Raw genomic sequence first — 14309 nt, 5'->3', positions numbered from 1 at the left:
TCTTAACATATACTGCAAGAACAGGCTACCAGATGGAGCTCGTAATTTCAGCTGACTTCAAGACAAAAACATTTCACACTAATTTCATTTTTCTCTCCCAGCTTCCTTTAGCTAGAAAGTAAACAGTATTAACTGATGTAAGATAATCATGTTTAATACTACTCCAATAGTGAAGATGCTCACTATTTGATTCCCTGTAGGTACTGTAAATAAAAGTGTGGTTTTTAAGGCTAAAGTACTCAGTACTATTGATCTTCAGTGAAGTTGAGTCAACTATTTAAGCAGTTTCTGACTACAAGTTAACATGTGCAGAGATTTATAGCATACTACATCTCCTACAGCAATAAGATGAGGGAACAATCTTAGAGTAGACATTCCTTGACCTACTTCATCTCAGCAGAGCTTAATAATGAAGGAGGGATGTAAATCCAGTTTTAGCTGAAGCCCAGCACCCTAGAAACAATATTGGGAGATCTGGACTAAAAGATGAGTCCATACTTGTGTCTGGAGAATTGGATTCTCCTTCCCAAGCTGTTTTCCCTTCACACAGGCCCAGGCATATTTCATCCTCTGCCCAGTGCAGTTGTCATTGTCACTATAATGCAGTTGCAAGACGTGAGCCCAACACCAGCTCTAGCTTCTGAAAAAGCAGCACTGGCTTTACATGGCAACTCCAGAGACTGAAGTTTTTCTTGGGTGTTAATTCTACAGCTTGTTTTGAAAAACAAATGGTACGTGGAACATTGAAGCTGCAGCAGTTACTGCCAGCATGAAGTACAGCATTTCACAAGATGTGATTCTGCAGATGGACTAAACCTGCTGGCAAACACACCCGGTGGAGGCTACCGCAAAAAGCGCTCAAGTCAGAAAGAAATGAAGCGTTCCAGATACTGACAAGTCTACTAGGAACTAAACATCTTTGTACTAGTGCAGAATTTAAAATCTACGCCGATTTAAAATTACCTTCTGGAATGGGGAGTGTTGTTTTCGTTGTTTAGCAAGAGCCACAGGGAAGTTTCTCGCTGTAAAGTTCAACCTCCTTGTGTAGAGTCAAGCATTATACCTGGCAGAACTGTGCTGACCGAGGCCGTCACGAGGAGAGGGCTTCTACAGCCTCTACCAGGTTCAAGGCAAGGCTGTACTGCCCGTGGTTCTCTGGCAAGTGCTCTATGACTTTGTTAACCAGTTTGGCTGTAGTTGCAATTGGCACTTCTACATTCTGAATTTCCTGGGGGTCCTACGTGAAAGAATAAACACAGCATTAGAGTAATTTTACAGATGATTGTCTGCACACAAGCCCTCCTGAACCTGTATAAACAGATTGTTATGAGGTTTATTACCTCAGTTAAGCTGATGCTTTGGGAAATTGCTTTACCTTTCATGAAACAGAACCAGCACTAAGAAAAAATGAGAACAAATTCTTGTTTCTGTTAGTAAGAAAGAGCCACTCGGAGGTAATCTCTGTCCTGATGAACAGAAGCTTCTGAAAATCAGCCTCTTTTCCTAAACTGAGCTTAACTCACCATAGCTTTGAGCCAGGTACACAGTGTTGGAGGAAGCCTAGTGAGGAGTTCTGTCCCCTCCTTTGTTTGCACGTGAAGTAAAGCGAATGCCAGTCTCTGTCCAGCCAGTACAAGCAGCTGTGATGCCAGCACTTCTTTGTCAGTCACCTGAAAAAAGGCCTGAAAGTAGATAAACATAAGGAACCAGAAACCACGTCAGCATGACTCAGCTCACTGAGCTGGAGGCTTCAAAAGCTGTACCAAAAGAAGCTTCTTGATACTAAAATGACAAATAATTTTGAAACTGTTTCTTGTGTTACCTGTTAGTGCAATAAAGCACATTACTAAAAGCTTCAGAAGAGCAAATACAGGCAGAGAATCACCCTGTGCTTTACAAGGGGATCAGCATGAGATCCATTTTACAGATCAGGATTGTATTCCTAACTTGGGTATAACCTTGTTTCCTTCTCCCCTCGAGAAAGGGAAGGATTTTCTTGTCCCGAGGACTGGTAAATTTTCCTATTCCTGAAACTACCATATATAGTTAAATAAAAAAGGCTGTACTGGTTTAGTCTGGTAGTGTAACTCCCTATCAGGTTCCCACTACTTGCTATACACAGATTCTTTTGGGGAAGAAGGAAAAATGAAGGTAATTACTGGTCTTGAAAATGTACTTTTCCAGCCTCTGACTTTCTCAGCCTGGGGATTTTTTCAGCCTGATAATATTTGCCTAACCCTTTCAGGCATCTTAAGTAAGTGAGAAAGTAATTTTAGCAGAATATCTGACACAACACTGTATTGATTTAGAATTGTTAAAAGCTGTTATTACCTCTTCACCAAGATGATCCATCCCATAACTATACAGTTCACAGACATAATGCCTTTTGACCACATCCTCAGAGATCTGAAGATACAGAGCCAGGTCCACAGCCAAAGCTGGCCAGTTCTTCCCCTTTTCAAAAGGGAACAGTTCCTCTTCTGAGACTTCTTTGGCCTTTTGTGCTGAACATAGCGTCTGAACCGCAGCACTCACAACTTTGACCAAGAACTTGGAAGCAAAAATTGCAAATTACTTGAGTATTATTTGAATTTTAGAACTTTTAAGATCTTTTAGTACAAAACTGATACCAACCTGTTGCCGTATGGATAACACATTTGGATCCATATCCCCACTTGGCAGCAACTGAATTGAAGTAAGGTCTTTGAAAAATGCATTTTTGCCCTAAAATTGAGAACCAAAGACAGTCCTCAGAGATACAGAGGAATACAAGCAATCCATTTTGATCCAATACTAAGAAGCCTACCTACTTATTTTTTACATTCAGCTTGTACTGTATCTTCTATTTCTCTTTAAGGACAAAAATTAATATTGAAAGTTAAATCCACAGAACAAAACAAACTTTTGTTCATGCAATCATAACATGTCAAGATTTGCTTTCAAACTTAAAACTACCTGCCTGCTAAATTAGGTAGCTGATATGCTACCAGCTGGAGCTGAAGTTTGGATCCATTTCCTGGTCCCTGGCTCTAGACCAACACACCAAGCATAACACATAGGGAGAAATGCCAACCAGCTGACCAGTGACACACTCGGTGCCAAGCGTCTCTGTCAGTCCTGCTCTGTGAGTAACCCAGGGAGCAGGAAAACCGCTACCAAATAAAAAACGTGCACACAGACACGAACCTATAGCAAAAGGCAATATTCTGCATTTATAAAATTCCAGGCAACCATTAAGAAGAAATCTGCACAGTACTACAGGACTAAATCATTTTCTCCCCAGCAGGAATTAAACGACAGCCTGCACCAATATTCTGTGTTTAAATTTTTTTAGAAACATACTGTGGTAAAACTAAGAGGAAGAAAGCTCAATTTGTGGTAGCTGCTTTGTATCGGGGTCAAGTTCTGAGCAGAGATACTCTGCATTTCAAATGCAGCGATTTTTTATTTGGAAAAGAAGTGGTTTATATGCATTTTTATGCACTAAATGACAAGCTGTTTTCCTCTTTGAGATGCTTGGAATTCTGTAATAATCATCAGCAATCAAGGATACAACAGCAGCACATAGCATTTCTGACCTTAAACATTTCTGTTTTTTCTGATATGGCACATCTCAAAGAAACTAAAAAACCCTGTCATCCAGTGTTCTTGCCATGCACTATTTTCAGGCCAGTTCATTATCGAGGAGCTGATTTTCATGTGAACTGAGGTCACTACAAATATTTATTCATGAAGAAAAGCACCAAGTTTGGGTGTCAGCCTGAATTCTGGTGGCAACTTCATTGATGCCCCACAATGGACTAAATGTCTTTCAAAAAATTAGGCAGGAACCATTTAAAGAGTGAGAAAAAGACAGCAGTATTGAGATGTGTGCTTTCCAAAGATGTACCTTGCTATCAAAGAGCGAGAGAGGCTTCACACTCTTCAGAGAAAACCTCATGGTGGCATACAAGATGGTGCACAGCACAAACTGATGTTCAACAAGCGGGTAGTGGATTCGTTTCTGCTCCAGGGCTAGTTCCACAATCGACACGGGGCCTTCCACTGACACCCAGGCATCCTCAGTGCCCAGGACAGGAGCCTGCATTTCGTCACTACTGACATCAGCCTGCCAGAGCAACAGAGTCACACACAAAATGTCATCTATCTTGGTCTTCTAAGCAAAAAACATGACTTTAATCACAAGTTTGTTGCAGTGAAATTTTAAAAAAAGAAGAAATTCATTCATATTGTCTATAAGTTCATTAATATTTGTCCAAACTGAAAAGTACAGAAATTAGTATAAATATCCTCTAAAATTAAGTTTACATCAGTTTCCTACTTTCTACAGGAAAAATAAACATTTACCTCTAGCAATGTTTGCAGAAGATCTGAACAGCAGCCAAGAAAAGCTGTCATTGCTGTGTCGCCCATCCCTACGTCCTGTTAACAAACAGCATGATTGACATTGTTTCAGTTGGGATTGAAACAGGCTTTCATTAGCTTTGTATGTTTGAGGAGACAACTGTCGACATAAACCACATTGTTGAGCTCAGTTTATTAATATATTTGTTAATATGTAAAGGTAAACAAATATTCACTGAAGTATAACAAAGAATTAGAAATAATGGAGGAAGAAACAGGAATAAAGCCAGATGTAGCTATTTACAATACTGAATCTCTAAAGAGTGCATTCTTCAAGTAATCAAATCTAGTAAATTGCATTTTCTGAGCGTATCTGTCGTCTTCCAGAAAGTTTTAACTAGTGAAATTATGCATGAAAAATAATAGTCATTTGTCATGTTATAGTCTCAAGTCTACCTCCTATAATATTCAAAGTTATACTACAGTTCTAATTTGCCTTATCAGCTAAAGATTAACTTAACAATTCTTAAAATTCGTAACATTTTCTCTAAGGCTGCATTTTTTGATTTTTTCAAAATTAAATCACAAACTAGTACTAAAATTAAGGTATTTTAATTTATTTCTTCCCATTTAGACAGAAGTAGTATTACTTGCCCGTCTACACAATCTGTCCTTTGGAGCTTTTCCAACCTGTTTTTAAAAAAAAAAAAAAAAACACCAACATTCAGCACAATTAAATAATTTTTCATCATAAGGTGTCTTTTGCCCGACGTTTTAACTTTTGATTGCTGTTTTCCTAATTTAAACTGAGAAAATAGTTCCTTAAAAGAACACAATGCGACACACTGCACAGCTTGCTTTCCACAAAAGGTTTGATAGAGCTCATACAACTCAGAAATAAACACCACTGATGCCCATGTTTAGTTTATCCTTCTTAAAGTCAAGGATTAGAATTAAGGCCCCAAGGTCATAATTCAGATCTCAAAGGCAGCTAAAAAATTCCCAGTGCTTTCTACAGTACAGAAGTAGAGCTGTAATACCAAACATGGTATTAGAAAGAAACACTGGGGAACAAGTGAAGAGGAAAGGAAGAGTGCATGCTCCAGCACATTCACTGGGATGGAGAAGGTCTAATAAGAAAGTTATTATATGGTTTCCACGCATTGCCTCTCTGAATTCTTCAGAGCAGACACCTCAATCATAACCTGTCTAGGAATGTTACTCTGGGGTCCAGCTTCTACAGACTGACTCACATGCTGCATGTGATGAACCACATATGTATAACTAGAAGTTCTCTTCCACAGCACAAAAAAAATAGTGATTACAACATCACGGCAGAGTGTAAACAACAGCTGAAGTGAGACTCCATGATCCTGAATTATGGGATTATTTAAACTCAAATTCAAGTGATCCGTCATGCTGTTTCAAAGTCTAAATTCAAGACAACTTTCAGCTGTCAGTTTCAGGACTGATTAAGTGCCAACAGATTTGGAAACTATTTTTCTGAAAGTTGGTGACAGATCAATTGAGCTACTGCTTCTGTAACACAAACCCTAAGGACTAACTCCCATCTTTCAAAAGTACATAACTAACTACTAGATATTCACAGACTTTGATACTACATGGTATTTGTTTGAGGTAATGGATGTGTGCAAAACGAGGTAGTTAATAAAAACATTTCTCTCTTCTCCTGCAGGTGTTACTGTAGGTAGAAGTAATGCGGGGAGGGGATTTACATAAAGGCATGCAGAAAAACTGGAAAATAGTTTTTGCAGAACAAACACCTACTACAACTGCATACAACTGAGCCTATTTGCTGAAAGGAACGAGGAAGATGATATTTTCTCCAATTTTTAAAGCTAAACAAAGAGAAAAAGAAAATGAGAGGAGCAAAGGAGAAGGAAAAAAGACAAGACAGTAAATTCTTGTGGGTTTTGTGTCAGTTGTTTGGTTTTTTGGTGGTTTGAGGGTTTGGGTTTTTTTGTTGTCGTTTTGGGTTTTTTCCCCCTCTGAATCACCATCAACAATTCTTGCTCTGCATCTGGACTTTTATGCTGAAAGACATAGCTGCTGCTCTACATCCAGCAAACCAATGGGCAGGTTCTGTGCCTTTAAAGAGATTTATCACTTGCTGGCAGTACTCTTCCTAATCTGTCTCCCAGTCCTAAACAGAACTATATTCCACTAAACAGATACACTGCATATTTATAAGCATGAAAAAGCATGATGCTTATCAGGGACAAATGTCTGCTAGAACTCATAGCAAACAAACTGCATACTAGAACAGAAGCTAATTTACAATGGTACTGATAATTACAAATGCTTTACAACATCCACAAAATGTTCTGTATTTTGCAGAGTAAGAGCTCATACATGCAGAGCCACAGTATGAGGAAAAGCTGCTGCTTATGGAAACTTCAAAGTTTCATGGCAATAACTTGCCAGGAAACAGGCTCAGAGAAAACACTAAGTTACTTATTCTGTCCTAATTTAACATTTTATATATATACACATATATAGTTTCAAACTGTTTCACAAATACTTTTTAGCATAAATCTTCAGTACACAATAGCCAGTGCTGGTCAACTATTACTTAAAGCTGCCTTGTGGCTGATCATTCCATGGATTTGATATTTTAAAATACGCTTTCCTTCAATTCCAAAAAGTTAGCTACATAATAAACCAAATAAGCAGGCAGGGGGGTTTGATGCATAAATCAAAGATATTCCAAACTTATTAAAAAAAGCCCTAACAAACAACAAAACCACAACAGTGGTTTAAAAAATACTAGCTTATCTTTTCAACTAATAAAAAAAATCATCCTCAAAAATAGTCACAATATTGTACTCACCTTGTCCATTAGATATGTAGCAGAAGAAAGCCTTTTTACTAAGAATGTATTCCACATCATCAGAGCAATACCTAGAACAATCACAAACTTGTAAACTCCAAGTGAGGAGAAAGAGATCTCACAAGTATGGAGGGAAAAACCATGGCCCAAAGTTCCTTTGAGAGTGCAGGGGGTGAAATAAAGGTGGTGAATTAAACAATAAGGAATTACAAGTTATTCTCACCACTTCATACTTGGAACTTACATTTCTAACTTCTCAGGAAGAGACTACCTTATGGTCAAATACAGCCAGAAGTGCAATGAATCATTTCTTAAAATTATCACATTATGCAGACTGAGTTAAAATTGTGGATACACATAAATTTTCGTGGTAAGCATAAAGGTTTCAGACTAGTGTTTTAGGCACATGGTGCACCTTGCATACATAGTCTATAAAAAAGACAATTGCCATCACATTCAATAAAATATAGTATGAAGAAACACATGAAACTCGTGAAAAGTAACTGACTGCAAGAAGCATGTGCCAGCATTTAAATACAAACTGAAAAAACAGTTTCAGAGCAATTTTATTTTAAAATGTTTTTAGTTAAACACATTACCTAACCAACTTATCTTCATGGTTCTGATGGCAACTCAGTTTCAATATAAAAGCAAAAGTTTGAACGTCAGCAGGTTTTGGTTTGCATTTTGTTTTGGTTTTTAGACAAAATGGCCATCACTACTATAAGCTGCACAGATCCGCACTAGTCAACCAACAGTCATTTTTTCTGTCGCACAATTTCACCAAGAACATTTTTAATAATAGCTTCCTACTTACCATGCTGAATGTGAGCATTAATGATGCACTTTAGATGATCTATAGACCTAATGAGGAAACATGCTTCCTTATGTAAAACAAAAAGTAAAAAGAACAAGTTACTACATTGTTCAAGACTTGTTTTAAATGTAATCTATTGATTCTTAAAGGGCTGGGGTAAATTATTTTAAAGCTACTATTTTTTGACAGTTATAAAACTTGAAAGATACTCTGATACTGCAATCTTCTCTGCCAAACATGCATGTGGCAAAAAATATTTCAGTAATCAGGAAACATGCTGTGATTTCAACACATTGTGATTTCAGCACTATTTTCAGGGCTTTGTTTCAGTACATGTACTGCTAACACACTTTGCTGAAAGGTACCCCCACTAACTAGTCATTTTTGAAATATAAGATCCATTTGTGCTAGAAAGATTAATTTTTACTTCATTTCATTAGGGAGTGAGTTTTTAACGATCTGAAAGGACTGTTAAAAGGATCATTTCCATAGCAAGGTGTTATGTCACACAGATCTAAGGAGTGCTAAGTTTAATATCATCTGAACTTAGGATAACCTTTTCCAATATTAAAGAAACTATAAGACAGCAGCAGAAATTTTTTTTTTCCCCCCTTTCTCCTATGACAACTCCCAGCAGTGGCCATGGAGTCTAATATTCAAGAAGTCCCTATTTCCTCTTTAAATTGAATGGGTTCTAGTCCAAAAAAATCTAGTAGTTCTGTGATGTTTTAGTGTATCTATAAGAGAGGAAAGGTTCATCGCTATCTTGTAGTCCTTAAACTGTTTTGTACTTGCATAAAATACAGCCAAAATCATTCTTCATGCTGCTTATTAGAATCCAGTTTCCACACTTGCAGCATTGAGAATCTGATAGTTTAGGAACACACAGTCCTGTCTTTGTACAGTGTCATTCAGCCTCAGGACCTGCTTTCATTCTCAGTTCCATTTCTGCGTGCCACTCACCACAGAAAAATTGTAACCAATATGCTTTCAAAGGCAGTTTTCTTAATGACAGTTTTTATGAACTATTACAGAGTAGTGAAACTGTTTCTGTTGAGTTGGTCTTAACCATTACTCCTTGCAAAAGTCTCTTACCTCTGGGTCCTTATTCCACTGCACTACATATTCCCAACAGCAGTGTGCATGGAGTACATCCACTTCAAGACTACATGGAAATTGCTGATATGCTAGTTGCAGCAGCTCTAGAAAATGAAATTCTGAAGTTAGAAGAGACCTCTTCCCACTATAATTTCTGCTACTTCACAACAGTAACAACTAAAACACCTCTGCAGACATTCAGATTTGGAAATATTCATGTTATTTTCTCACCTAGGATTGTTTTCAAACCTTCATTTGCTTCTGATTCCTCAAGAAAGGTATTAGGATGCATTTCTGCAGATTCTTCAGGACTATCTGTATTGTTTCTGTGTTGGGCCAAATTCAGGACAAGAGGACTAAAGCCTTGCTTAAAAACCCACTTTGCTACAGCGTCAGCAATACCTCCTAGGATGTTTAAGGAAAAAAAACAGAGAAAAAAAAATAGGAGTATGAGGTATAGTCAATGATTCCTAGAAGGTTTATGGTACAGAATTAAAAGGACAAGAGATGTAAGTTTTAACTACTCCCACTACTTACTTAATGGGTAGCTACCCTTAGAAAACTTCCTAACCAACTGGTTAGACGTTTACAATGCGGTCTCTACAGCAATACCCTTTTTCTATTTTCAAATGGTATTCTACAGGGTTTGCTTTGTTTTTTAAATTAAGTAACCAATAGAACAATTTCCAGAGCAGTTTATCTCATTAAGTAAGAATGGCTCAGAAGTTTATTAGAAAGACAAGCAATCATCTTTCCAAGAGAAAAACTGTACCTTTTCCAGCTTCAAGCAATTTCTTTACAGAAAGCCTGCCCAAAGGCTCAGTCTGGAGTGATGAAACTCTTTTTGTCCTTTTGCTCACTTTGCTATGCAGCAGTGTTTGAAGTATCAGACAGTCCTCCAGCTGCTTCAGCAAAAGTTTCCAATATTCAGTATCAAGAGAAAGTGCTTCCCAGGACTCCGTGTCTGAAATTACTTGGGAAAACTAACAGAAGATATGAACTGCTTTAAGTCGGTTCACTTCAAGTAGCACAATTTTGTTTGTTTGTTTGTTATTTTGAGGTTTTGGGGGGTTTTTTTGTTTGTTTTTAAGTGAACAGTATTAAAATTCAATGCTATATCTCAAAAGCATTTTAAAGAATAATTTAGTTCAAAGTATGTACATTAACTACTATGCAAAGATCAATTAAATATCCCACACTGCTCACAATATGCACAGGTTCTTAAATAAAGGCCTAAGGAAATAAAAGGACCTGAAAGGTCATCTTCTAGTTCCATTTTTGACTTCCTATTTAGTTAAAAAGTAGGTTAGAATCCCTTCAGAATTTTAATTTTAAATCCTCCACTATATACACATTCCCTACATATATGATTAATCCATCTACCATATTAATATATAACATTATATATTAATATATATATACACACCATGTACCCAGAAATACTGGATCATACTACATCACAGTTCTGTGCATTATTCTGCTAATTCTTATGTTTATCAGCAAATGTTCTGCCAGAAAGCCAAAGAATCTTCCCAGTAGGGTGCATACCTGATTGTCAGCTTTGTGAACCAAGACAACAAACTCTAGAGTTCTCAAAAACCTGACCATTAATGGCTTCTAGGCTTTAAACCAAAGGATGGCAGGAAAAAAAAAAAAAAAAAGGGGGGGGGGAGAAGAAATGGTTTTCTGTAAGGGAGGTTTTGAGGGAAATAAAGCTCTTGCTTTGTTCTTTTAAGAGCAGAAGAAAAGGTGACAAGAGAGCATATGGGCAAAGCATAATATGTTGCAACATACCAAGATTACTATTTGGGCAATGCTGAGCATTTTAATATGCAGAATCACAACAGTTGAGACGAATGGGATATTGAATTCCTTCCCAGTAATCTAGTTATAATTTATAAGGCAGTCTATTTACAAGACTGAATATCACCTAAACCCCATCTAATCTGTTAGGACAAGTAGTAAAACAAACGTACACCTGGTGCTATTGAGGGATAGAATAACTTTTTTCTATCTTAAGTTGCAATGCTGTGTGCAGCTTCACACTCTTAATCACCACTTTGTGAAAAGATACTTATTGCTAAGAAAATCAGAAACTCATCACCCTCAGAAGGCATTGCAATAGAAGTGCTAAGAAAATTCACCAGTATATTTAAAACAAAAAATGTAAAAAAAACAATCCTAACTATGTTAAAACATAGGTTTACAAACCAAAGTTCAGTGGACTTCTCAAATGTATGTGGAAACCATGTGGGCTTTAAGTTTGCCAACATCATTTGCTATCAAGAGAAAAATTCACTACACAGTTCTCATCACGTATTTAAATATGTTTAACAAACAATTTTGGTATATCATTCATTCACCTCAACACAATATTCTTCAAACTCAAATACAAATTTTCAGGCTTGCAGGACAGTGTGCCTGTGCCCACATTTGAGTGACCACAAATGAAGGCTGTTACCCAGACAGCAATTTGCATGGAACTGATGCAGCCGATAAAACGGACGGGGGGAGGTCCAGGAGGACTTACCTTCTTCTCTGTCACACTGTCAATTATCTCTGCAGTGACAGAATGTCCAACGTGAGCAGACAGCAAGGCAGCGGCGTTATTTTCAGACTGAACACACGCCACCCGCACTTGCTGCCACCAGGGGGAGCCGGACTGAGTGTCCCACGGCTCATCCACGGCCACTGCGCGGACAGAGAGAGCAGGAAACTCAGCCTGGGTCACCACCAGGAGTGTCAACACCAGGAAAGCAGCAACCCACCCTGACAGCAGCATTTATTAATACAGCTTGTATTAGGAGCAATTCCCAAAGACTCTACACTATCTTTTTCTAGATATGTAGCATACAATTTCTAACTCATTTAAAATACAGCTCAGAATGTGAATTAGTCATTTTCCAAGGTTCCTTTGTAGGAAATGGGCAGTAGTTCTAAATCAGTAGGTAGTAAAACCTGCTGCATCCTTACTAGATCTAAGGAACATTACAAAATGATACTTGACAACACAAAGCTTCTTCTGTGATTTCAGCATGCCACACAACGCACTCCAGCTGGCTCTCTTCGGGCTACCTCGTGTCCAGCAGAATTAATTTACTCAGACAGCAGTAGTAGCTTATTGATGCTTCCAGTTTCAAACTGATAATGGTGCCCTATGGTGCACTAGGTGTAAGGGAACCTGGCACACAGATATCCATAGCAGCTCTGTGTGAGGCAAAAGAATCAGTACTTGTTTCACAACTTACTCCAAATAATGGCAAGTTGACTTCACAGAGTACCCCTCAAGTTACAGAGCTCTGCAGTATACAAATGCTGCTAGAATAACAGCGTCTCAATGAGTGAAAACAACTCAAAAGACTCCTGAGCACCAGTCAGCACAAGGAAGAGGTGCAGGATTATACACTCAAAAAAGGGAGGACGGGGAGCTGGACAGCCACCTTCTGGTGCCAAATATGAGTTGTGTCAACGCAGCATTTAGCACTATTATATAATTTGTGAGAGGAGGAAACTAAGTGGTAATACCGGCTAGTCAGAGTAGCAAACTAACAGTAGTATCAGTTGTGTTTAAGGGTTCCAAATGCACATTTCACCTTTCATTTTGCTCAGAAGCGACAGCATCGTGTGAAGGCAACGGACAGAATCTGGTTTGTCAAGAACATCCTTTTCCTTGGAAAGCCATAAATTGAGAAGGAGTGACTGTAAACAAAAAAAAAAAAAAAGAGGAATCGAGGCAATACAATGAGAGTCTAAAATTGCAATATACCTAATGAAAACACTTTTTCAGCTGAACATCTTAATGCAGGCAAAGAATACTGAAACACGTATTGCCATCATTATGTAGTGGATGGAAGGAAAGTAGCAAAAGATTAAAACTGCATGCAGATGAAAGATAAAGATGATTGGCTTAGCACTACTAGCGATTCCAAAAAATTTCCTTTTAAATTTTTTAAACTTCCTTCCTTGCAAAAAGGAATTCTAACAAATGTATCAGTACCTGAAATTAACTAATCTCGTAATTTTGGTTTGGGTTTTTTTTTTTGTTTTGGTTTTTTTGTTTGTTTGTTTGTTTTGTTTTTTTGGGGTTTTGTTTTTGTTTTTGTTTTTGTTTTTTGTTTTAATAAAACTTCAGCAAAATTCTGTAACACTTATAGTCCTAAAAGCATAGTTCAGACATTCCCACCGATACCCACTTTTTTTACTAGATTTTTCTTCTTTTTTCTTTTTCTCTGACACCTCTTAAGTGGGAAATATAAGTATGAGCACCTAAAAACTGAACATGTGGTATTTGAATACAGCATTAATCCAAAAATCAATGTTCAGAATTTTTCCCCCTCAGTGTTTTGCTTCCAAAATACTAAATCAAAATCTTAGGAATATATAATAAAAATCTTACCAACAAGATTTGAGGGCTAAAACCTGCTGATTCCAATGCATGACACATTTCCTCTGTGGAACTGTCCCCACACAAACACTTCCAGAAGAAAAAGCTGCCTGAAGCACAAATTAGTTTACATTATAAACACATTCTAAAGCCACAGCTTCTCCCCTTCCACTTCTATGAGAGACCATCAATAGATCAGGTCCCACCGAGTGCAATACAAAGGACTAAGTTACATCCAGGACATCCTGATGTTTATACCCTTAGCGGAGAAGTCATCAAGGAGTTTTCAGCTTCTCCCCCCACACTGGTAGGCTCGAGAGCAAGAGGAGCTGGGAGGAAACAATGCCAGGACAACTGACCCAAACTGCTCAAAGTGTCCATACTATATGATGTCATGCCCAGTACATAAACTGGGAAGAAAGCTGGCTGGGGGCTGCTGCTTGGGAACTGGCTGGGCCTTGGTCAGCAGGTGGTGAGCAACTGCATTGTGCATTGCTTGGTTTGTACGTTCTCATTCTTTTATCATTTTCCCTTCCTTTGCTGTCCTATCAAACTGGCTTTATCTCAATCCACTGATTTTACTTCTCCTCCTGCCCCAATTCTCTCCCCCACCCCACTGGGGGAGGAGGAGCAAACAAGCTGCTCTGTGGTGTTTAGCTGCCCGCAGGCTTAAACCACAACACTGGATTACACATTTTGTTCAACTCAAAGAATGACTTGAAGTGTCAAACAAGTTTGTCCACCAGTAACCCATAATGTGTGGCAGCAGGCTGTATCTTATACAGCAAACTAGTGGTACTTCAACCATTTAAAAA

The 14309-nt window shown here is 38.0% G+C and overlaps 1 protein-coding gene across 1 annotated transcript in view; it reads right to left on the bottom strand.

Annotated features, from left to right (window-relative positions):
- Positions 1-1090: 1090 nt before the first annotated feature.
- Positions 1091-14309, bottom strand: part of RAB3GAP2 (RAB3 GTPase activating protein subunit 2 (non-catalytic)) — a gene marked incomplete at its 5' end in the record, with an annotated part of 34547 nt that continues 21328 nt past the window's right edge. The window contains 15 exons of the mRNA XM_008936092.1: positions 1091-1237; positions 1524-1682; positions 2332-2550; positions 2635-2724; positions 3890-4108; positions 4348-4422; positions 4999-5034; positions 7196-7266; positions 8013-8079; positions 9108-9214; positions 9342-9515; positions 9883-10093; positions 11641-11801; positions 12704-12809; positions 13507-13604. Of these exons, the coding sequence (XP_008934340.1) occupies positions 1091-1237; positions 1524-1682; positions 2332-2550; positions 2635-2724; positions 3890-4108; positions 4348-4422; positions 4999-5034; positions 7196-7266; positions 8013-8079; positions 9108-9214; positions 9342-9515; positions 9883-10093; positions 11641-11801; positions 12704-12809; positions 13507-13604 (1940 nt within the window). The remainder of the gene's footprint in view (positions 1238-1523; positions 1683-2331; positions 2551-2634; positions 2725-3889; positions 4109-4347; positions 4423-4998; positions 5035-7195; positions 7267-8012; positions 8080-9107; positions 9215-9341; positions 9516-9882; positions 10094-11640; positions 11802-12703; positions 12810-13506; positions 13605-14309) is intronic.

Source organism: Merops nubicus, unplaced genomic scaffold (genome assembly GCF_000691845.1).
Source record: "Merops nubicus isolate BGI_N331 unplaced genomic scaffold, ASM69184v1 scaffold9602, whole genome shotgun sequence".
Lineage (NCBI taxonomy): Eukaryota > Metazoa > Chordata > Aves > Coraciiformes > Meropidae > Merops > Merops nubicus.
This window is presented reverse-complemented; position numbering and strand designations above follow the sequence as displayed.